The following is a 24,717-nucleotide window of genomic DNA, read 5'->3' on the forward strand; positions in this document are numbered from 1 at the left end:
AGTTTATATTTAATAATATTTCACAACCTGATGATTTCCTAACCTGTCTTCGCCCCAATTAATCACCCTGTAGGCTTCCAGGTTGGAATGAATTGAAATGAAGACTGAACTTCCTCAGAGACATCAGAAAAATAAACTTCAGCCACTTCTTTCATACATGACATATTTGCTTCCATTACAGCCAGGAATACCACACCATTTGGTTTTCCAGCTTCTTCTGCTTCTGTGGGCATTTGTGAACATGTTCACAGATGTGTTCATATGTGGACTGTACTGACTGACGAGTGAATATATATATATATATATATATATATATATATATATATATATATATATATATATATATATATATATATATATATATATATATATATATATAAGTATATTCTGGGAATTTAACAGTGTTTACACAGTACACCAGACTCTTCAAATTCAAAAAAGCAAGTAAATTTTGCTTTTCCAAGATACGGCTCTTAAGCATTACATAAATGCAAGCATGCAAGCTTGACCATGACAGTGTTCAAAGACTTTTCCCCCACCAAACAGGGCTAAATCTCCCTTGAGCCACTGTTTATTTAATAGTTAAACATACATTAAAAAGAGAGACAGGGCCAAAGCATGCCAGCATGAGTTTCAGCAAGAGATGGCCAACAGAAATTCAAAGGCAATGGGAAGATGATGCCCCTGGGATGTTCACAGATTCACAGAAGAATTTCCATATCTGAAATATTAAAAGACAAGCATAAATTTTGCAAACTATATTTATGCAAACATATCTATAAAAAATTATTTTTAATTGTGCTGCCACTCTGGAAAGACTGAAGCTAAAGGTGCTGATATTCAGCTGCGCCAAGATATTATTCAGCACCAGTAAAAATAAAAGCACAGGATTAGTCGGGACGCAGTAAAATTCAAGTGAACACCCATGAGACCACTCAAAGGATACTTATGATATTTGCCTCATCACCGATAGGAATTCACTGTGAGTAACGTGTAAACAGATGGCGCTTGGCAGAATCGTCAACTCTGATTTCTGTAAGATTGTTCATGTTCTGTGAGGCAACAAACCCTCATGACAGGCAAGTACAAACTGAGAACTCCTCTTAACGGTATACTTCTTGTTCAGCCAAACTCCTGGTCAGTGCAACTCTTCCACACTGGTCACTTTCTCACTGTAGCACCCTGGTTTTGAAGTCTTGTAGACGATCAACAGCCATGGCTTCTCTCAGTGCTCTAAAGAATCCGAGGTAATGAGCTGTGTTGTGAAGCATCAGTAATACCCCTGCCAGCAGTTCATTGGTCACCAGCAAATGATGGATGTATGCCCTCTTATGGTTCTTACAGCAGTAACAGCCACACCCTTCCACCAGTGGACAGAAATCTTCCCGGTACCTGAAGACAAAACATAATAGTGACTTTCTCAGAGAGCATATACACCAAGTCACTATCAAGTAGTCTGGCTAGCTAGCAAAATAAATAACCCAGTTAAAAGGTTTTAGTAAGTTTTACAGGAATGTGATCTGTAAAAAGTCTGGTAGATTGATTAGCTGACAACTTCAGCAACAACAGCTAGTGCACTAATTAGTACACTTGCTATCAAACAGTTTCTAGTTGTTTTACCTCTTTCCTTTAAAAATCACATTGCCTGCTTGTAGCATTTTGTTCTGTTTCATTCTTCAACAATGAAAGGCCCGCTATTTAAAACAAAATCAAAATATGAATGAAGTTTGCTTTTTATTCGCCAGCTTCTTATGTCAGTTCTTTGTCACACCTTAAATTATATTGCAGTTACATTCTCGTGCCTGTGCAACCTCTGCATCATTTAAGGTGGAACAGAAAAGTTGGATAAGACGACTTGTCCTTGTGAATCTGATGGTAAGATGTGTTCAGATATTAATCAGCATTTACTAAGCTACCGGACACATGCCTAGAGGTATATCTCCAAAATTGTAACTTTATTTTTCAAAATTAACTTTGAATTGAAGTTAATGTAAATAGGTTCAAAATTTCAAAATAAGGTGAGTTATTAAAAAAATGTTACACAGTGTAAAATTATTTAATGTGTGTTTTCCATTAAAGAATTTCATACATCTACTGTCAACATTATTACATACAAAATCATAATGCAGGCTTTAGAGAGAAAAAAAAAGAAATAAAACAGGGATGAATCAAAATCCATAAACTTTTTTTTCAGGTTGGCACCCTGCATTGGAATTGATCGAAACTGAACTGAAATGTTAAAATGCCTTGTGACTCTAGTACATGGGGCTGATAAATTGTCCAGCAACAGGCGAGCCACAGTCTGTAACTGTAAACCCACAAACTACACCTATTTGGTAGGTGCTGCAGAGAAATTGGCTGGCAAGTTTGTACAGGGTGCATAATAAATTGGCAACTCTCTGTATAGAGAATATACACTGACTACACAAAACATAAGTGACCCCCATTAGGGAAACCTCTTCCTTCCATTAAACAGGCTGCCCGTGTGAAGCCAGGTGAAAGCTCTGGTCTCTAATCGATTTCACCTGTTAAATCCACTTCAGGTCAATGAAGATGATGCAGAGGAGACTATAATGAAAGATTTTTTAAGGCTTCAGACGTGGACTGTGTAAGTAAGTGAGGAAAGCAAGAATAAGAAGAAAGACACGTGAGTGTCTTTGAATGCAATGTCATGTACTTGTCTCAGCAGTGCTAATGGGTTTTTAAAGCTTGCCTGTGTGCTGTGTGCATCTAAAATAGCCCACAGCCTAGTAGTGGTCGGTACGGGCAAAAATGTACATCACAGTATAATTAAGGTTATTTAAAGTTTTGGTATACATCACGGTATAGTGCAGTTATGTATATATTTTTTCAAATAAAACCCTTTTTTGCAGATTAACAATGGCGTATTATTCTTCATGTCCCTTCACTTTTAATAAGAACCATATTTAACAGCTGAAGTAAATCTAAAGTATTTTTATTGTATGAAAAAGTTAAAATATAAATAAACAATACATAGGTTTTAATATTGCTTTCTAATCCTAACAAGATCAAAGTGAGCATGGAGTCCACAGCAGCTTCGTCTAAAAGACATTTGTCTCATATGTGAGTCTCTTACATTCAAGCTTTAATCTACGAACGTCAGACGCTGCTGGAAATTAGTAAATATTACAAGCAGTTCACACTTTCAGTTTTAACTGAGAAACTGCAGAGCCTCTTGGCTCGTGGGCCAAAACCGCGCCATCGCCTGAAGCAGCTGGCTAAGTGAGGACTGCCATGGAAAGCTGGGTAGTCTCCATGCTACGCTAATGCCTAACCCCTAACCCCAAGAGACTGGCTTTTCCTCTCACTCTCTTTTCTCTCCTTTTACTCATTAACTCATTACAATCTAACAAGTGCTCCTCTAACAAACAGGGCTAACATACCTGTTGCAGCTTACTACACAAGAGGTGAGGGAATCAGTGTGTTTTGCACTGTGTGTATGTCCCGTTATCTGCATTTATTTGCATACCGTTAAAACAGTAATGACAAAAGTAATACCTTAAGAAGAATTTCTTGTAACTAGTAAACAGGATGAAGATATATTGCCCACTACTACCTCAGCCCAAAAGGCATTTAGACCAGTGGTCTAAACGATGTGAAAGGAAACTTACAAAATAGGCAGATCAATTCAGGCTCTAAAATCAGACATCTGACGGGCCAAAAGGCAAGACAATACCAGCATGATGCCCTCAATGTTTTGTATGCTTCATGATGCAATGGAGGGCTATGAGAGTGAATGATCCAGATACAGTGATACAGATAAGAAAAACACCTTCTTCCTTTATTCACCCTCTAACCTCTAATCTGATCTGACTCTACAATTTAAAGATTTATTGGGAAAATATAACTAGTCACCAAGAAGGTGGGTGTGAATTACAGAAATATTGGCTCCATTTATCCACTGTTTTCATCAAGATGATCAGATTAGAGGGAGAATGGTACAATAATATGAGTGTCTGGGTGACCGTAGACAACAGCTGCAGACAGTAAATAAAAAAGACAATTCTTCCTCACATACCTTGTGTCCTTCAGATTCAACTCAAACTGCGTCATATTTTCAGGGCTGCTGTCTCCGTTCTCTTTGAGCTTCTCTACAGCAGGGCTCTCTCCGTTGGACTCCAACACTGTCACACACAAACAGGTTTTTTTATTTTAATACAATGGAAGGACATGAGGTCATACATATTTCCCACATGAGAATTAATGCAAATAATTAAGTAAATAGTAAACATTTTTAATGATTGAATTTTTGTTCATTGCTTGTTAACCAGACAGATTTTTTAATGAATTTTTTATCAAGGGTGTAAATGCCTAAAGCTTAAGAGTAAGTGTCTATATATAATAATGTAAGTATCTATATGTAAGAACAATAGGTCCCATATGTATTATTCATATCACTGTTATCGGAAGAAAGCCTTGTATCTTCATTTTTGATGTTTTTCAGTTTTTTACAGAATTTGAAAATACCTGTTGGCTTTTACATCAGTTGTAAATTTCACAATGAATGGACTAAAAGAAATGATCCAAAATCACTTGGAAAAAAGCCTGGTTCCATTGACTTACATTAAAAGTAGGTTTTCCTTCTCCTGTAAAGTTACCATTTTGGAGATACAAGGTTTTTGTTCGACAACAGAGATACACAAGTGCTTTTTTGATTGTGCCCAAATTTGAAGATGAACTGACCATTAGAAATAGTCTAAAATTACTTCTAAAAAACTTGTTACATTAACGTTCATTAAAGGTTTTCTCATGTAAATTTGTCATTTTAGAGAGACAAAGTTTTGTTCAGCCAGCTATTATATGGAAGTATCTACATATACATAATGTATTTACACACACACACACACACACAGTATCTCACAAAAGTGAGTACACCCCTCACGTTTCATGACAACACTATAGACGTGAAACTTGGATATAACTTAAAGTAGTCAGTGTACAGCTGGCGTAGCAGTAGAGATTTACTGTCATCTGAAAATAACACACAGCCATTAATGTCTAAATAGCTGGCAACACAACTGAGTACACCTCACAGTGAACATGTCCAAATTGTGCCCAATTGTGTTGTTGTCCCTCCATGGTGTCATGTGACTTGCTAGGGTTACAAGGTGCCAGGTGTGAACAGGAAGCATGGCTGTTAAATTTGGTCTTTTGGATACAATTCGATCATGCTGGCCACAGGATAGTCAACATGGCACCTCATGGCAAAGAACTCTCTGAGGATGTGAGAAATAGAATTGTTGCTCTCCACATCAGCATCATATCCAGCGGTTGGCTGAAAAAATATATGTATGAGTGCTGGCAGCATTTCTGCAGAGGTTGAAGAAGGGGGAGGTCAGCCTCTCAGTGCTCAGACCATGCACCGCACAACGCATCAGCTCAGTCTGCATGGCCGTCGTCCCAGAAGGAAGCCTTTTCTGAAGCTAACATACAAAAAAGCCTGGAAACAGTTTGCTAAAGACAAGCAGTCCAAGAACATGGATTAATGGAACCATGTCTTATGGTCTGACGAGACCAAGATAAACTTGTTTGGCTCAGATGGTGTCCAGCATGTGTTGTGACGTGCTGGTGAGGAGTACCAAGACAACTGTCTCTTGCCTATAATCAAGCATGGTGGTGGCAGCATCATGGTCTGGGGCTGCAGGAGTGCTGCTGGCACTGGGGAGCTGCGGTTCATTGAGGGAAACAAATTCCAACATGTACTGTGACATTCTGAGGCACAGCATGATCCCTTCCCTTTGGAAACTGCGCTGCATGGCAGTTTTCCAACATGATAATGATACCAAACACACCTCCAAGATGACAACTGCCTTGCTGAGGAAGCTGAAACTAAAGGTGATGGACTGGCCAAGTATGTCTCCAGACCTAAACCCAATTGAGCACCTGTGGGGGCATCCTCAAGCAGAAGAAGGAGGAGCGCAAGGTGTCTAAAATCCACCAGCTCTGTGATGTCATCATGGAGGAGTGGAAGAGGATTCCAGTAGTAACCTGTGCAGCTCTGGTGAATTCCATGCCCAAGAGGGTTAAAGAAGTGCTAGATAATACTGGTGGTCACACAAAATATTGACACTTTGAGCACAATTTGGACATTCACTGTGAGGTGTACTATTTAGTTGCCAGCTATTTAGACATTAATGGCTGTGTGTTGAGTTTTTCAGAGGACAGTAAATCTGTACTGCTATACAAGCTGTACACTGACTACCTTAAGTTATATCCAAGTTTAAGTTCTATAGTGTTGTCCCATGAAAAGATATAATAAAATATTTGCAGAAATGTGAGGGGTACACACACACACACACACACACACACACACACACACACACACACACACACACACACACACATATATATATATATATATGTGTGTGTGTGTGTGTGTGTGTGTGTGTGTGTGTGTGTGTGTGTGTGTGTGTGTGTGTGTGTGTGTGTGTCCTGAACCTAACCCTAACCTTACCCTCAGAGGAAAAAAAAAAAAAAAGTTCTGCTGATTCAGTTTTTTAAAAATTAAAAAAGCAGTTTACAAAGTCAGGAGCCTTTGAAAGTTAGAATTGTTGTTTTTTTGTTTGTTTGTTTTTTTTTTTGTTTTTTTTTTTACACACAAAGCCAGGACATTTTTGTCTTGAAAACAAGCACACACGCGCACACACACGCGCACACACGCATACACACGCACGCACGCACGCACACACGCACGCACGCACACACGCACGCACGCGCACACACACGCACAAGCACGCACTCCAATAATGTCTCAAGGCTCTCCACAGATGAAGATCATAACCCTTTTCATTCTACTGTGAATAACTGAGATGGCACTTTCCCAAACCCGTAGGCCAGGCAAAGGCACTCATTAAAATACACATAGGCACCAATGCACCTGGGAACACTCCTTGCCCACTGGCTTCATTAAAGAGTTATCAAGCGCTGCCACAGAGAGAGAAGCGCTCCAGTCAGCAGAAGGGCAAAGAGCACATCCGGTGTATCTCTGTATTATCCCAAAAAATGAAAGACAAATAGACAGGATGATGAGAGAACGGGCAGAAGGGAAAAAGAGGGTCAAAGACGGAAAGCAAGAGAAAATTGAGTAAAAGATGTCAAAGTGAAGAAACTAGTGCAGATGGAAATGTGTCCCGCAGTGTCAGAGGTGGTTTAATCAGTGGGACAGCCTGTGGAGCGTCCCCCTGTGGTGCTCTCTAATTGGCTGAGAGGATATCTACATACCCCCACCATCCCAAATCCAGAGGTGAACAGTGGCCTGCCCTGAACTCCATTACCCTTCTCTCACCTAATTGATTCGCTCCGTCTCCTCTTTACACATCACCGACTCTATCAATTACTCTAGTCTGAGATTTTCTGCCTGTAACAGGAAACTTACGTTATGGAGTTCGTCGTCCTGAAACTTGAACAATTGCAATAAAGAGGACAGTCACAAATAATTGACAGAAATAGCATAGCTGTCCTGCATAGGAGGCAGTAAGAGTGATGTCAGGTACTTTTGTCTGCCTGTAAACAAAGCCAATTATTGTGTCTGACAGAGCTACACATAAAATAAAAGATTAAAAAGGGAAAATATGTACTTTCCTCACTGTTACTAATCTCTCATAAAGAAACAGGAAGAAATGGAAAGAAAGAAAGGGAGAGAGAGAGAGAGACAGAGAGAGAGAGACAGAGAGAGAGAGACAGAGAGAGCGATAGAGAGAAAGCTTTGCTCTATACGTGTCCCTGTCAGCAGTGAGCAAGGCATATTCATGAATTCATTATCTGAAGCAAAAGATCACTGGGGGATGAAATCTGCAGCTCTGCTTTCTCTTGTATTTTGCTACAAGCTTAAAATCACTACATCTGACATTATTATTAAAGGGATTCTCAACCTAAGCTAATCTCCATCTGCTGCATCTGTAGTGTGTAGTCATTTATCATGAAAAAAGTAAACAAATTGAAAATTAAGTGGAAGAAAAAATAAATAAAAAACATTTGTGATTAAGCACACTCAGAAGCAAGGCACCTGTTGAAGCCTACAACTAAATATCTGAAATACAGTGGTGCTGGAGTGTTTGCGAACCGAAGCCTTGGGAATTCTTCAAATATCTACATTAATATGACCAAACGTGATCAGATCTTCATTTAAGTCAGAGCGATAGATAAAGATAGATAAAGTCAAACCACCAAATAACACAAACATTTACGTAGTTTTTCATTTGGCTGCTGTGAGAACAAAACCTCATATGTCCAAAATTAGAACTTTAGAGGAGAAGAAAAAAAAATACATACTGTACTTTTAATGGAAGTCAATGGAACCAGACTTTTTCCCCACATCGTTTTGGTCCAATTGTCATATTTACACATAACGTAAAGGGCAACAGGTATTCATGTCAAAAAACAAAAAAAAATGATAAAAATGGAGCTATGAGGTTTTATTTTGACTGCAGCCATATACTGAACAAAGAGATCAAACATTAACTGTTTGCATGTGAACTTTTTAAAAAACTGGTCTCTGTTCCCTTTGAGCATCAATGACCTCAACAGAACAGTTCCTGTAACTGTTGAGCACCTGTGTACATTCACTTGGAAGAACCTTAGCCCATTCCTCCATACAGAACTGCTTCAACAGTGTTATGTTCGTGCATGAACACCACACATCAAGTTCTGCCTTGAAATCTCTAGTGGATTAGGTCTGGACTTTGACTCAATCATTCCAAAATGCGAATGTGTTCATAAACTAAATAAGTGTTTTTAGGGTTGTTGTCTTTCTGCAGGACGCACCTTGTGTTGAGGTTCAGGTTTTGGACATATGCCCTAACGTTCTCCTGTAGAATTTCTTGGTGTAATCCAGAATTCATAGCTCTATCAAATGATACCAAGCTGTCTTGGTCCAACTGGGAGAATATGGCACCATTGTAACACAATACCAATCTATAGAATAATAATAATAAGCCTTCCAAGTGGTGGTAACCATTTAAAAAATATGTTTTTGAGTGCAGGAGGTCTTTAAAGAATGACCTTGAGCCCCAATATCAAAAGAGTGAACAAGGGCACACCTGTAGGGGGTGATGTACCTGCAGTCTCTGGGTCAGGCACAATGATGTAGTTGAAGCAGAGAGCGCAGCCTCTCTCCGTCACCTGGAAAGGAAAGAAACCCTCAAAAAGATCCACTCCGGCTTCCACACATTCTATCACTTCATCCGGACGGCCAACACCCTGCAACAACCTGACATACGCAAACATTTCAGACAAAAAAGATGACTTTGTACTTGGAAGTAATCATACAGCAGCTCTGAGAATCAAGTTTGCAACTGTAGAAGGTACTTAGGTTCTGCCTGAATACCTGTATAATGAATTGCCTATAAAACTGCAGCAAGCAAGCCAAATAGGTAAATAAATAAAAAAATAAACTAACAAATAATGCTCTAGACTCAGCTCAGTCCTGAGGGAGTCATGAAGTATTAATACAACAACACTTTATCTACAGCTTATTCTGCAAGCTGGAACTCTGCAGTCTGTGCAATGTTCTGCAGTCCAAAGGGAGTGAACTCCTGGAGAAACTTTTTACTTGTGAATTTTAGGACTTTGGGATAAAAATGTTCTAAACGCAATGGAGCACGATTACATGGAATGGTTAGCTAGACAGAAAATCAGAATAGATGCACAAGTGACAGCTATGTCACACCCTAATGCACTCTCTCATTCAACCACTGACAGTGTGCTCCACTTACTGATCACCCAGTGATTCCCATGGGAACTTTCAGTTTCTAATGAGACCCTACAGGGCTCAGTGGGAGGGATACTTTCGAACAAGACCCTAAAGCAAGCGTCCAAATCTTCAAAGAAACAGGCTGCTCTCTCTTTCTCTGCAGCTCCCCAACCCCCACCCCCCATACCCCCCACCCCCCTGCCAATTTGTTCCTGGAACTGTTCTTCCTCATCTTCCAGCATCCCAACTGAAGTAGCAGCCTGATACGGTTGTCATGGTTCCTGGGAGGAGGATGGAGAGTTACCATCGCTGCTGAGAGTCTGAGGGTACGTAATCAAGGGAAAGCCTCCAACTGAGAGGAAAAAAAGTGCTCACAGAAGGTTTGTGTGTGTGTGTGTGTGTGGGTGTGTGTGTGTGTGCCGATACTGATTATTAGGGGCTAAAAATTCTGGTATTTCTTTCCATTTTTAACAAAAAAAAATATTGCATAGTGCAGCTTTAAATATCATTTGAGCACCAATTTTAAAGGGGAATTCCATCAATTTTGCAAAATCTCTGGTTAATTAAATAATTACCTAAAGTGATTCAGTGGTTTGATGCACTATAGACGAACTTGTTGAGTCAGAACTGTGCCCAACAGTCACAAAGTAGATTTCTCAAATAAGAGCAAATTCAAAGTAGTTAAACTACATCCATGTTTTTTCTACTCTGTGAAAACGTCATGTCGGCCAATTTTTGCATTCAAATGATATATTGGTCAAGCTCTATAATGTGGCAGATATAAACAAGAGGCTGACTTTCACCTTGGTTTTTCCTGAGGCAGCTCCGTGGTCACTGCCGTAATCAGCTGACTCCTCAGGTCCTGTTCCATGGCAGCAGACTGGAAGCCATCCAGGACGAATCCTGCCACGGGCCGTTTGGCCGTCTCCCGCGCCGACCTGACCCTTTCCTCCCGAATATCACCTCCCTCCACCACCCCAAATATCTCTGCCTGCTTCAGCTCCTGTCAGCCAAAGGGAAGATGCACAGTAAGCAGGTCCCAGTGCCAGCCATGCCACTTTGTGGGCTGGGAAAACAGAGAACATCTTCATAAGCAGAACTGAGAAATGCAGTGACAAACTTCATCATTTTGTCAATAGAAAAACCTATTCCTGGCACAAATCCTACATAAAAACTCTGAACACGACAGCAGTCTTTGTAGAGCAGGCAGCTAAGTGTCTTTTTTTGAGTAAGGGAATTTAAAGTAACCTGAAAATCAAGTTTTCCGTATGTTTGCTGTTTTCTGACCCTCAAAGAAATCCATATTTCAAATGCAGGTTGCAGCAAAATAAATAAAACTATTTATGAGCCAGCTGAAGCAAACAGGCAGATAAAGGACAGCTTCTTTGCAAAATCGCTATAATAAAAGCTGTAAGCTAATCACTATTCATGCTTGCAGCAGCAACATTTTTAATCATTCACGTTTGCTAAGTGATTTGGGAATAATTTGTCTGCTGTTTGAGTGAAGAACAAGGACACTTTTCTCTATGTGTATGAGTAAACATCCACTCTGCACAGTACCTGCGTTTTGTGATGCAGTATCAGACATTCATCTAGGTGGGCTAGAGTGCGGTCCACAGCCTTGCGGACCCTTTTCCGGGAGGTGTTGGCCTGCCATGTCTCTCCATCTGCCATGCTCTGATAGAAGTCTGGCAGGATGGCTGCCTGCATGGCCATGAACTTGGCGACTGTTAGCTCTATCCTTCCTCCACTGCCCCACACCGATACCGTCTGAAATACCACACCCACCCACGCATATATATATATATATATATATATATATATATATATATATATATATATATATATATATATATATATATATATATATATATATATATATATATATATACATACATACATACATACATACATACATACACACACACATTCATATTCACACTGTTACATGTAAGAAAACACTCTGTGACCAAAATTACTAACTGAAGTATTTGACCCCTCCACATTTACACAGATAAAACATACTGCCCTAACAAGGACACAATTGGATTACAACTGGCCTCTACCTAGGAAGCATTAAGAAAATTCTGATGGATTTGCACGTTTTTCTGGATAAAACACCCCCTCACAATTCAAGTACCATTGCTCAGAAAGTGAATCTGAAGGAACGTTGTGAAAATGAAGACTAAAGAGTGCTCTAAGGCCATCAGACAAAGTTATAGACATGCACATATTAAGGTCTACAAAGTAACATCCAAGTGTTTGGTATCCCAGTGAGTGCTTTTGGATCGATTGTGAAGAAATGGAAGCAGCATCATAACTAGCCAGGTGCTGCCTAGACAATGCTGTCCCACAGCATTGGGACAGCTCAGCATCACAGCAAGACCCAGAGTTGTGAGAAAAGCCACAGAGAGGCCAACAATCACTCTGAAGGAGATAGAGATCACACTGGCTGAGACTGGAGTGCAGGTGCTTCAGTCTACAATATCAAGAGCCCTGTTTACAATTATCCTACATGGAAGGGTGGCTAGAAAGAAGCCATTACCAAAGAAAAACCACTTAAAAGTAAGTGTGGAGTTCATCAGAATAACCCAGCTAAAATGTGGGATAAGGTTTGAAATAAGAGCTCTCTCTCTCTCTCTCTCTCTCTCTTAATCTGAGGGGGACAGTTTTGATGGTCTTATTTTTTCCATTTACTCTCCTCTTCCTTATATAAGTGAATCTTAAATCTCCTCAGAAATATCTTCTTTAGCCATTTTAGATGCACATACATCATTTGGGAACTAACATAACTCCTCATTATGCCATTTAAAACCATCCACTGCCCATTATATTGTGTGAATATATTGTGTGAAATGGAACAATTTGGTCCAAATTTACTTGGAATAAAATCTTGTGAGTGTATCTTAAAGTTAAGAAACATTTTTCCATCTCATAAAGTTACTATTTTGGACATATTTTATTTTTAGGTTTTTTTCCCGACACTGACAACATGAACTCTTTGAAAATTGCAAACAACTTGGCCTAACAACTAAAGTTCTAAGTAAACATGATTTGCCCCATCTCTGAAATCCAGCGAAAACCCACATAATCTCAACAGAAATGAGAAATGGCCCTATGTGAGCCAGCACGCTCTCAAAGATGATTTGATCGAGTGTACACATCCATTTGCCAGGAAATTTAGTCACCTCTGACCTTGTTAGTGATGTGGCCCGTGGGGCAGGTTGCAGCAGGGTCTTGGAGGGAACAGTAGAGCGCTGTGTCATGTAGACCTGTTTGGGCAAAACACAATTTTTAGTATAAATTTTCAGCAAATCCATCAAGTTACCTTCATTATGTCATAAGCAAATATTTACACATGCTGCAATTTCAACAAGTCATCATACACCAGAGATGAGGTTAAACCTGACCGATCAAATGCAGAGGAAAGCTAACAACAAGGACTAACTACTACAGCCTGGCATCTAAACACAATCTTAAAGCAGTGCTGTCCAAAGTCCAGCCCAAGGGTCAAATGCAGCCAGTGGACAGATTTTAATTGGTTTATATGTACTTAAGCAGCCATCGCCAGCAAGATGTTCGGTTAGATTCACTGCTCTACATGACTACATTATTCATCATTTGAAAACATAATATTTTGAATTAATATTATTTCAGTTCCTGGCTATTTTGGCATGGTCCAATCTGCTCCTCTCTGAAATAAGTCTGGACACTGATAAATTTAAGCATTGCTACATCTGCTGTAAACATACTTACTCCCCTCCTACACCTGCTGTAGTCTACAGTTTAAAGACTACAGGAATATTTGAGGACAGCCTATTTGAACTGTTTTTCCACTCGCTGCCTAATGCTTACAGGACTACTAGAAAGCCGAATATCACTGTGGCAGGGGTGGGGAGGTTCTCAAAGGTTGTACAAGGTATTTTCATAATGCATGCTAGATAGTGTAGTGAGAGAAAACTGATGGACGTAAACACAAAAAAGGACCAAAACTGGGAAATCTGTCAAACTGATGAGACTGAGGAATGCAGTGCTGCTCTATACAGTAATACATGACATAAAAATAACAATCAGTAGTTTTAGAACAGAATGCCCCTTTAAGGATCGTTAGGAGAAGTATCAGCTGAAAAAGGGAGTTTGTCATGCACTTTTCTGTGCAATGCACAAGGACAGTGATAAATAAAGCAAGCTGAAAGCATTACCTATCCCAGCATAAGCATACAAAGATGAGGAGCTGCAAGCCTCTTACTATTCATACATGAAACAGATTGGTGAATGGTAAACAAATGCCAGAGTACAGTTAAAAGCAATCAGGAAGAACACGTGTTCATCTCTACTTGCTCGGCAAAATAAACAAAGAAGAGCCAGATCGTTTTTGAACCCTTGTCAAATAAATTCACAGAGGGAAAGGGAACAACTGTGGAATTGATGAGTGTGACTGTGCTGGTGGCAGTGCATATTTGCATGAGGGGTCCAAACAGATTTGGCGCCAGTGCTGAAGCTCAATTATACGTCATGAAGACTGGATGACATTTGCTGGAACCAAACAGGCGGATAAATCTGAGCAGAGCACAGAAGACAAACATAAATACCACCACACATAAATACACCATCAGGTGAAACAGCAGTTTTGTATAGTTTAATTATTCAGTCAGGTCACTCACTGCCCCCCTCGAGCCACATTCTAATAAATCTGCTCAACTGAAACAACAAAATGAAGTCACTGATTACACTTCTAATTTCTAATGTAAGTGCTAAGAGCACGTAACGGCTGACTGGGTTTCAATGGTTCTCACTAACCATGTCTGAGAACCTTAAAGGGGTTCACAGTAGCAGATGTTAAAGCCTATTTTTAACGAACACACAAACACTTTCCACTTGATCAGTATATGCCTGCTTTTTAAACATGAAGGCAAAATTAGTCAGCCGTGCATAATGTACTGTGCAAAAAATCAACCTTCTCCAGTCAAAATGGCCAGTGGGTACAAGTTAATAATTTATCAGGAGATATTTCTGAGACGATCAGATATAAGAAGATCAACATGCATAAGGAAAGGGAAGATAAAAAAGTAGATTTAAAAGAAAGAAAAGAACTGAGGTTTTAAAATATAAAAAAGACAGAGAAAATGGGAAAGGTAACAATCATGCAGGACATGGCAGACCACCAAAACTGTCCCCATCAGATAAACAGCACTTGAAGTAGGCCTGTCACAATCACAAATGATGATTAATTGCAACATAAACTGGTAAAGTCCAAGCCTAAAGCAGCCAATTAAATTCTCCCAACTTTACTCACCACTGCCCTCCTTTTATAGCACCAGTCAAACGTTTTGTTGATTTCACATGATTTGTTTCAATAAATGCATTTTCTTTTATTTCTGTGTATTTGCCTCAGTGTAAATGATGAAAGGGCACCCAATTAATTTTATACTTAATGTAACGTAAACATTACATATACTCCACCACCTGTGGAAAATAACTGCAATCAGTTTAAAAAGTTTGGATTAGACGATTATATAAAAGTTGTGACGGGCCTAACCACAAGCTTATATCATTGACAGAGAGGAGAAAAATCAAGCTCTACTCTTGCTTTAGATCTGAAAAAATCCACAGGTGTTTCTGTCCATGCTTCCACTATCAGCACGAGGGGTCTGAAAGGATGTGTAGCTGACAAGAAGCCTCACTGACAAAAGGAAATAGACAAAAAAGAAGAAAATTTGCGAATGAAACAACTGTAAGTGCTATTGTTGTGAAACGGAGGCATTTAGGAGCAACAACAGTTTAGCCACGAAGCAGTAGGTCACGCAAACACACAGAATGGGGCTGCTGAGTGTTGAAGCAGACTGTGCCTATACTGTACCTATTACTTAATAAAGAATTCCACATTGCCTCTGGAAGCAACATCAGAAAAAGAACTGCACATCAGAAGCTTCACCAAATGGGTTTCCATGGCCGACCAGCTACACACAAGCCTAAGATCAAAATACATGATGCCAAGCATAGGATGGAGTGGCGTAAACATGCCACCACTGGATTGTGTGGCAGTGGAAACGTATTCTGTCGAGTGATGAATCATGCTTCTCTATTTGGCAGTACTCCTGTAGGTGTAATGTATAGCAGTCCCAATACTGATGTCCATATAGTGCATGCTTCTGCTTTTTCCACATTTTCTTCTTTGGTAAGTTATTTTCACCCTGAAAAATTAATAAATTGTACATCTGAATTGTTCCTGACTTCTGGACGACTGGCATATGCAGATAATGTTTGAAATGATTAAATTATCCATAACTGAACTGAATATTATAGACAGCACATTAATTACATTACAGTAACTGCATTACATTAACTAGCCCATGTTCCGGATCCACGGTCATGCCTTTTGCCGCTCACATAACCTCTCATCATTCTCTCCTCTGCACAGTTAGTGACACAGTGGTTTTGCTCCTTTTCATTTTAAAATACCTCACGATCACATTACAACTATGTAGACTACCATTCAAAAGTTTGGACCCACCCGAGCGCATGTTTTTCAATGTTCTTAAAAACAACTTCATTTAATGGCTCATGCCTAAATGTTCCAGAGCTGTTTTCTAAGACTAAATAAGTATTCAAACTGATGCATGTGAATGAATTTCAGTCCAAGACACAACAAACTAACCATTTTAAACATTTTTTGTTTAGAGTCTGCTTTAGGGTTGGAACCACATTCATTAAACCATCCTAAATATAATATATGCCAAGTAAACAGCTAGTGTAATTTCTGTCCTTGCTCATGCATTTAAGCAAATCAGTTGAGCTGTGATGAGGGAGGTGGGGTCTAAATAGCTCTATCTGGCAGAAGGTCAACAGTCATGACTGGAATAATTCCATACAAACTTTTTCATAGATTTGATTCATTATTATTCTAAAATGTGGATGTATGAAAGTATATCCACAAAGTATGAAAAATACCTGCGAGTAGGCATGGAATTTTTTTTTAAATGAGAAAAAAAAAAACAGTAAACATATATTACACAGAGAAGCTGTGTAAGCAAAACATTTTTCAGTATTTAGTGTTTCCACTCTTTACCTCTATTACAGCTTCCATTTATTACAGCTTTTCAGGAGGCGCACTTTCAGTTTTTCAAAGAAATCTGCAGGGATATTTTTCCACACCTCCAAAGTTTAGTCTTGAGAAGTTGGTTGCATTTTCTACTTCTCACCATGCAAATAATCCCAAACATCTGTACGATACTGACGTAAAATGTGCCAAGCATAGGATGGAGTGTTATATAAGTCACTCCACTGTCCTTATTTGTACATATAACTGTAAATTGTCAGTTCCATTTTGTACTTTATATGTAAACAATACCGTATTCTGCACTTCTGGTTAGATACTAACATTTCATTGGCTCTGTACCTGTAGTCTGCACAATGATGATAAAGTTAAATCTAATCTAACCTAATCCAATGATTAGTATGAATCTGTATGAATGTCTTTTCTTAATATCATTTACAGCCATCGAATGTTGATATTAGAATGAACAAGTCAATCAGAAACATTGCACTCCAGGAAAACATTTGAGTGACCTTTAATGTATTTCAGACATTCTTGGTTTTACAGGCAGTAAACACAACAGCCGTGACATTTACTCTCATCTACTTAACAGGCCTATTGACTTTTAAAGAGGCACTGTTCACTTAAACGCTCATAACCCCCTGCTACAGCATCTGAATTGCAACAAGGCCTTGGGCTAAACTCAAACTTCTTCAGAGATGCTCAGATGGGCTCAATGCTGTTTGTCTGGGGGTATAAACACATTACCTAAGATGTTCAGAGACTCCAAAAGAGGAAAAAAAAAAAAAAGACATTACCCAATCTAGACTGAAATGGAAGACCTACTCTTCACCTTGATCAACCTGGTAGCCTTAAACTAGAACTAAAATCTGAGATGACACTAATTCTATATATATCTTAAATGACAAACCTCCAAAACCGATCACAACTTTCCAAGAGGTTCATCATCATCTTAACCAGTTCAGCTGCACCACGTACATTTGAAGATGCTGCAACGTGGAATATTTTTGCATTATCTGATCACTAAGATGTTAACAGTCAGTCAGAGTGGTGTAATGTGGAATGTGCAGTTCTAGAGACACGTGCCAAATTAGAATCTCAGAATTGCTCACAGAGTTCCAGATCATAGGACAGGAAATAGATATAAATCCATCTACTGGGGTCTGAAACACTGCTGTACGGTTGTTTCGAGCAGGTTTTGGCCTAATCCTTTTATGTCACAGAGGTACATGCAGGGTGTTTTGAGGCAAAATAGTCCCCCAAAAATTTTTTTGAGTGTTGTTAAAAGGAAAGGTGATGTAACACAGTGGTAAACATGCCCTTGTCCCAACATCTTTGGAATGTGTTGCAGGCATCAAATTCAAAATGAGTGAATATTTGCAAAAAACAATAAAGTTTATCCGTTTGAACATTAAATATCTTGTCTTTGTACTGTATTCAATTGAATATAGGTTGCAAAGGATTTGCAAATCATCGTATTCTGTTTTCATTTATGTTTTACACAATATCCCAACTTCATAGGAATTGGGGTTGTAGTACTATTTTACCATCATCAACATTATATATACAAACTCCACATACATGTTCACTCATCAGTACAGTAAATGAAATGGCTATATTTGCTTTGCAGTTATCATGACGCCTGGTTTCTATCTCTACCACTGTAAAGTTGTCTGAGTTTGTAAGTTTCTCTACAATGAACCATTCCACATCAAACCACTCTGACTTTGTTTGACTGACTTTGTTGACATCTCATCACTTGAATTATGCAGATATTTGAAACACAGAAATGAGATAAAAGGAGATAAACTTTAAAATACAGAGCTAGGTGAGCTTTGAGAGCCTTACTGACCTGAAAACTTCCGTACACCTTCTTTAAACTCCTCCAGAACTTCATAGTGCTCTGCGCTGAAAGAGACATAAAACAATCTTGAGCAAAATTAAGATGGATTAACCTTAATTCATAATTAAAGCTTCAATGATACAAAATGAAAAAATGTAAAATGAAGCAAGGTATGTGAACAGATTGTCTGCTTACAGGCTGTCCAGTGTGACCTGTGTTACTGCAGGCAGGCTGCTCAGTGTGTGCAGGGTGTCCTGGGTCAGATGAGGCACAGTGGCACAGCGGGTGTAGAGCAGACAGCCTGGCACTTCTAATGAGTGCTGCCCCGTTTGCCCTATCCCAGTCAAAACGCCTAGCCGGCATCCTCGCACCACTTTAGACAGTTCCAACTTCATCACGCTGATGTCTGGATATCAGTGACTCGCTACAGGAAATTAAGCACACAGAGGACTTGACCTACTCTTAATGGCACAGAACATACAGACTTGAGTCCCCATTTCACAGTCACTTTGCCTCAGTTTCCAAGTTCCAGCGTCTATTTCAACATTACAGAATTCTTATAGTTTATTATAGTATTACTAGAGACCTTTTTGCAAGGGATAGGGAGGATATGGGTTTGGTTCGATCCATCAAATGTCAGAGAGTTGGGACACAGCAGTTTACAAACCTACATGATGGCAGTAATGACAGATCATTTCATTCTCCCCTAATAATGAAAGTAAAATATACTGTGCTACACACTGACTGACTGAAACAATACGCAGGCCCTAAATTAGTATATTAAGGCAACAAATTGATATACTGACGCCACAACAGAGGTTTTACATAACTCGTGGCCTCAATATATTCATCCATCTCAATATAGACAAATGTGCCCTCGGTATATTAAATTGTGGTCTCAACATAGTAATTTGTGGCCACGTCACCATGTAACTTTAGGGGCTCAGTAAAAAACTCAGCAAAACAGAGTCAATGAAGTTAGCCTAGCACTGCTGCTGGACCCGGCATTAGGAGCCGCTAAGCTAACGTGTCAAACCGCGTGCTGCTCAGAATCATAGCTATATATGGACAATATGGACAAATATACACTCAGGTTTACGAACATATTATAATCGATCATGCATCAAAAATGATTTAAGCATCCTTCACTTACCAGCACAGCAAAACACGTGAACCAAGTCGCAGAACTATTACAGCAGCGTCTCACACGTACTACGTCACCGAGTAGTCCTTCAAAAATCACACCACAGAATGAAAAGAACTAATAAAGGTGATCTTTAGGGTTTTTTGCTAAAAGAATTCACCATTTTTATAAAAAATGTTTTAAAAATCTAACAATTGCTACTAAAAACCCTGTCGAATGTGAAAAAAATCTGTTACCAAGGTTACCAAATGAACGCTTCGCCATATTTGCGTGTTGCTGGGATTTGTAGTTTTACGCAAGAGTATTCGAATCATCCCCGCTTAGCGGTGCACTACAATTCCCATAATTAAACACGGTCAGGGAATCGACTACTCGTGTTGTTTGATGTGTTGAGTGTTTGCATGTTTTTTAGTTTTACTTAAGAGTTTGTTTTTAAATATAACAAAGTTTAAACTTGTGACATGTGCAGCGTTTTTACTGTACGTCCACAGAGCTATAAAACGATTTTCTCTGTAACTGTAGTAGCAGGCTACGTTTTCCGTAAGAAGTTGTTTTGTAGCTAAAACCTGAGGCAAGGAATGGCGAATCGATCAAACAGGTCGGATATTTTTCGCTGGAAAAGATTTACAAGGAGTGGAACCCAACCAAGCAGTAAGGTAAGTGATGGCTCTCTTCTTTGACTACTTGTTAGCAGGATTGTAAGTCTATTCAAACTCTGCTGGAAGAAATATATAAAGCCATTTAGTAAGTCATCCGAGAAAGTTTCCCATAATTATGACATATCTTATTGTCATGACTTGCTAACTCATGATAATGAGATCCTATCGGATAATTACGAGTTAGTATCTCATAATAATGGGATTCAATCTCATAATTATGATTGAATATTTCATAATTATGACTAGCATCCCATAATTGTGGATTACATTCTGAATTATGACTTATTCATGACGTATTTAATAATAATAATGTTCTCATTATTATGAGATAATAAATAATTATTAGGCGGGAAATGGTGGAGAGCCCTCTTTGGGTCGGGGATAGGCTCTTGCCTCAAGTGGAGGAGTTTAAGTATCTCGGGCTCTTGTTCACGAGTGATGGACAAGGGAGCGGGAGATTGACAGGCGGGTTGGTGCTGGGTCAGCAGTGATGCGGGCTCTGTTTGCGGGCTCTGTATGTTCTGGTAAAGAAAGAGCTGAGCCATAATGCAAGGCTCTCGATTTACCGGTCGATCTACGTTCCCACCCTCACCTATGGTCATGAGCTTTGGGTAATGACCGAAAGAACGAGATCGCGAATACAAGCGGCAAAAAATGAGTTTCCTCCGCAGGGTGGCTGGACTCTCCCTTAGAGATAGTGTGAGAAGTTCGGTCATCCGGGAGGGACTCGGAGTAGAGCCGCTGCTTCTCCACGTCGAGAGGAGCCAGCTGAGGTGGTTCGGGCATCTGGTTAGGATGCCTCCTGGACGCCTCCCTTGGGAGATGTCACAGGCAAGTCCACCCGGTAGAAGACCCCGGGGAAGACCCAGGACACGCTGGCCTGGGATCGCCTCGGAATCCCCCCAAGGGAGCAAGTGGAAGTGGCTGGGAAAAGGGAGGTCTGGGCCTTGCTTAGGATGAAGCAGAAGATGATGGATGGATGGATGAAATAATTATTATGAAATATTAGCTCATAAGTCATGATTGTTGTCATTATGAGATACTGAGTCATAATTTTGTAAAACATTTTCATTATCATGACTTAAATGCTGATATATTTTTCCTCCAGTGGCAGAAACGGGCTTCCATTTTCATTCTTTCTGCTGCTAATGAAATAAGTATAAATTCCAGTTTCTTCTTCATTAGATCAAATGATCTTATTTCCTTTGAGTCATGCAAATTTTATGGCTGTCAAAATTACACGCACACACTTAGGGTCAGTTTCTCAGTGGCGGATTAAGCCCAGTCATGGACAACGCAACATTCTGAATCTCCATTAAAACGTCTTCATAATTCAGTGGTTAAGATGTAAACAAAGTTGTTCAGCGTGGTTTGATGTGAAATACTCTATTCTAGAGAAACTTACTGAGTGAGAATCTTTCACAGTGGTATATAGAATATGCATATCTAAAACACTAACGTTTTTAAACACTACATCACAGAAAGTTAATACATGAAATGGTTATGAATATGTTGCCTAAGATGACTGAATATATTACAGTAGTTTTGAAACAGGGTTTTGGACTGCATTGATGGCGGATGGGTACATGTACAGCATTGTAAGGCAAATGGTCTCCAAAGGAAGCGTTTTTGTTTTCCAATTTATCACTATTTTACCATCATTAACATTACATGTAGAAAAGTTCACTGGCTATTTTGGTCAGTAAATAAAATGGTTGTATTTGCAGTGTAGACATTGCGACCCTTGGTTCCTGTTGCACCACTATTATACAAAAAAAAACCCAACAATAAATGTCACATCAGACTTAAGAATGACTTTGTTTACATCTTGAGTATTTATGCCGAAATTCTAAAAAAATCGGTGGAATTTCCCCTTTAATCTCTGACCAGGAAACTAGCAATTAATGCCAGTGCCTGGACGTGGATTAAGTCTAATCTTGGACTGAATTTCAATGTAAATGGAGAATTACTGTTGGCAATTGTTTTTAGTCTAGGCTTAGGCTTTATTTAGTAATAGGGCAGATTTATGGTTTGGTGATGAAAATAAATTATGTTACTTCACTACATTTTCAAATATGATGGTTGGATTCAGTCTTTCATGGTATTCATTGAATTTAAAACAGTAATAGGTTTTGATTAGATTGAAAATGATTCTATAAAGGTTCCTTTAGAAGATGCATAAATGGACCCACAGCAAATCAATGTTATTGATCTCTAAATACATCCTTTTGTTGTTTTTCACCTCAAATTGTGAAATACTACCTTTATCATTTGAAAAAAAAGGTATAATTTATAAAAATATGCATAGTTTTTATTATCAAACTTTCCAAACTATCCAAACTTTCAGGAATGCAAGCTATCCTATTTTGGAAGAGTTACAGTTCTGTGGTTTTGGCAGAATACAGTCTAGAGCATCTGGATTGAACTAACTCTGATTTCACTCTATTTAACCCTGACTTCATCCACCTGATCCTATACAAGAAGCTATCTACTTAACAAAATCCTGACAGCCTTATTAATCCAAAAAACAAGTGTCGACCTTATTAATCTCATAGAAAGTGCATCTTATAGGAATTATGTGGACTCTCTGGGCATTTTTTATATGCATATTTTTATCGAGACAGGGTTTCTAAGCCGGGTATTACATATTAGTACACATAAAAATGATCTGAGCAGAGTCATCAGGGAGGGTAAGCATTACCCTGATACACTCGCCTTCACTCCCACACTGACACTGACACTACAATAAAGATTGGGCATTTCCTTCTCTTGCTTTATAATCTGTGGTCATAATCTTTGTACACTTGATTCCCTCCTTTATGCAGGTACAGCTGACTGATGGTGATATAAACCAATGGATGAAGGTTAGTGTAAGAGAAACATGCAATAAAGGGATGTAATCAAGAGAGAGTATAAGACAAAAAAGCTTAAAATCTGCTTATCTGAATTTTTTCAGAGAGTCGAGATGGCATCAGAGTTTGCTGTGTCTGAAGTACTCTCACCACAGAAACGACACACTGCTAAACACAGCCAGGCTGTCGCCCTGCAAAACATGGAGCAGCTACAGGACCATGATGACGCTTACAGTGAGGGTACAGCCAGCCAATAAAATACTCTACTCCAGCCGTCATGTTTATACTGTCACTTTTATCCCTTTAAAATCTAGGCTAATTATGCTTATGTGCTTTTAAGTAGCAAAAATGTTACTAATTGATTTTTATTTACATGACCATTTTCCAGTCTTTTTTTATATGTGTGTGTATGTATGTGTATGTGTGTGTATATAAATATAATATAAAACTGGCTGATGTTTTGAACGTTTAACAATGTTTACATACTGCATGAAACTCCTTTATGTAAAAAATTTAGTTTTCCCTCATATGACACTTATTATTATTATTATTATTATTCAGTACCTTGATTATTCATAACTACTATAAAACAATATCTGTAAGTTATTTGGTTAGAATTGAGACCCGCATTTAAACTCCTTTAGAGAGTTTAAAGCATTCTTACAGCATGTTTCACACCTATACTGGCATGTTCCAGGTAAATTTATAATGCATTTTGTTATTAGTAGGATACTGTTTTTATATAAGAGGCATGGTACATTAGCATAGCTAGTATTTTTAAGGGGTGAGATTATGTTTGTTTGCTCTCTTCTGTCTTCTGTGTCCTACAGCTCAAGCTATTCTTACTGACTGGATGAATACAAAATTGCGCCTAGAGTTGGAAGTGGATGAGGAAGAGGAGGAACGGATTGATTCAAGCAAAATAAAAAGTCCAGAGAAGACAGCAAACCTGAACTACAAAAACTTTGATGGTGCGTATTTATATGCTATAACAAGTAGGGCTGCTAAATGTCAGTGGGCTGCTAAATTTCCATCAGGATCAATAAAGTATCTAACTATCTATTTATCTATCTAGAACACCATATTGCGATTATATAGACCTGAAGCCATCGTTCTGTAGTCAGCATTATGTTCATATTAAGATCTCAGACTTTCTGTGTGGGTGTTTTCAAAAATCACTTCATATGGTATATAAAAACTTTCTAAAGCTGACATGTTTTTTCCCTTGAACATTTGAATGGAGAAGATTCTTGGTAAGATACGTTGCGTCCCAAACCGCATACCAGCACACTAAATAGTGTTATATAATAGCACATAAACCACTATAAGTGCACTCATTAGTGTAGTGTATGAAGTACAGAAGTGTGTGGTTTGGGATGTGGTGTAGTTGTGCTGGCGGGCTAGTTAGTTAGCTAATGTTAAAAGCTGTCCTACTTCATGTTATGAGCTG

General features: G+C 38.9%; 2 protein-coding genes across 4 annotated transcripts in view; one reads left to right on the forward strand and one right to left on the reverse strand.

The window, feature by feature from the left end:
- Positions 1–394: 394 nt before the first annotated feature.
- qtrt2 (queuine tRNA-ribosyltransferase accessory subunit 2) lies at positions 395–19,853 on the reverse strand. Of its 3 annotated transcripts, none has more exons than XM_017717347.2 (9): positions 19,766–19,853; positions 18,808–19,036; positions 18,622–18,677; positions 12,908–12,984; positions 11,273–11,482; positions 10,516–10,715; positions 9,078–9,229; positions 4,040–4,145; positions 395–1,392 (listed from the first exon to the last, which is right to left on the reverse strand). In XM_017717347.2, the coding sequence occupies exons 2-9, from the start codon at positions 19,005–19,007 to the stop codon at positions 1,170–1,172; spliced, it is 1,224 nt and encodes a 407-aa protein (XP_017572836.1). In that variant the 5' UTR covers positions 19,008–19,036; positions 19,766–19,853; the 3' UTR covers positions 395–1,169. The 3 variants fall into 3 exon arrangements, with proteins under 3 accessions (XP_017572836.1, XP_017572827.1, XP_017572845.1); XM_017717338.2 differs by having other exon boundaries at positions 9,060–9,229; XM_017717356.2 differs by lacking the exons at positions 395–1,392; positions 4,040–4,145 and adding an exon at positions 6,759–7,378 and having other exon boundaries at positions 9,060–9,229.
- A 181-nt stretch (positions 19,854–20,034) lies between these two features.
- Positions 20,035–24,717, forward strand: part of ccdc191 (coiled-coil domain containing 191) — a 34,952-nt gene continuing 30,269 nt past the window's right edge. The window contains exons 1-4 of the mRNA XM_017717324.2: positions 20,035–20,412; positions 23,241–23,279; positions 23,372–23,507; positions 24,098–24,238. Coding sequence (XP_017572813.2) covers positions 20,335–20,412; positions 23,241–23,279; positions 23,372–23,507; positions 24,098–24,238 — 394 coding nt within the window. The 5' untranslated portion in view covers positions 20,035–20,334. The remainder of the gene's footprint in view (positions 20,413–23,240; positions 23,280–23,371; positions 23,508–24,097; positions 24,239–24,717) is intronic.

This window comes from Pygocentrus nattereri, chromosome 24 (assembly GCF_015220715.1).
Source record: "Pygocentrus nattereri isolate fPygNat1 chromosome 24, fPygNat1.pri, whole genome shotgun sequence".
Taxonomy (NCBI): Eukaryota; Metazoa; Chordata; class Actinopteri; order Characiformes; family Serrasalmidae; genus Pygocentrus; species Pygocentrus nattereri.

What these genes read in the sequence shown, in the direction of transcription:
- qtrt2 (XM_017717338.2), bottom strand. Translation starts at nt 19,007, where the DNA reads ATGAAGTTGGAACTGTCTAAAGTGGTGCGAGGATGCCGGCTAGGCGTT. An exon ending in AGGTGTACGGAAGTTTTCAG is followed by an intron (nt 12,985 to 18,621) that starts GTCAGTAAGGCT and finishes TTGCCCAAACAG; the next exon opens with GTCTACATGACACAGCGCTC. An exon ending in CTGCCTCAGGAAAAACCAAG is followed by an intron (nt 9,230 to 10,515) that starts GTGAAAGTCAGC and finishes TGCGTATGTCAG; the next exon opens with GTTGTTGCAGGGTGTTGGCC.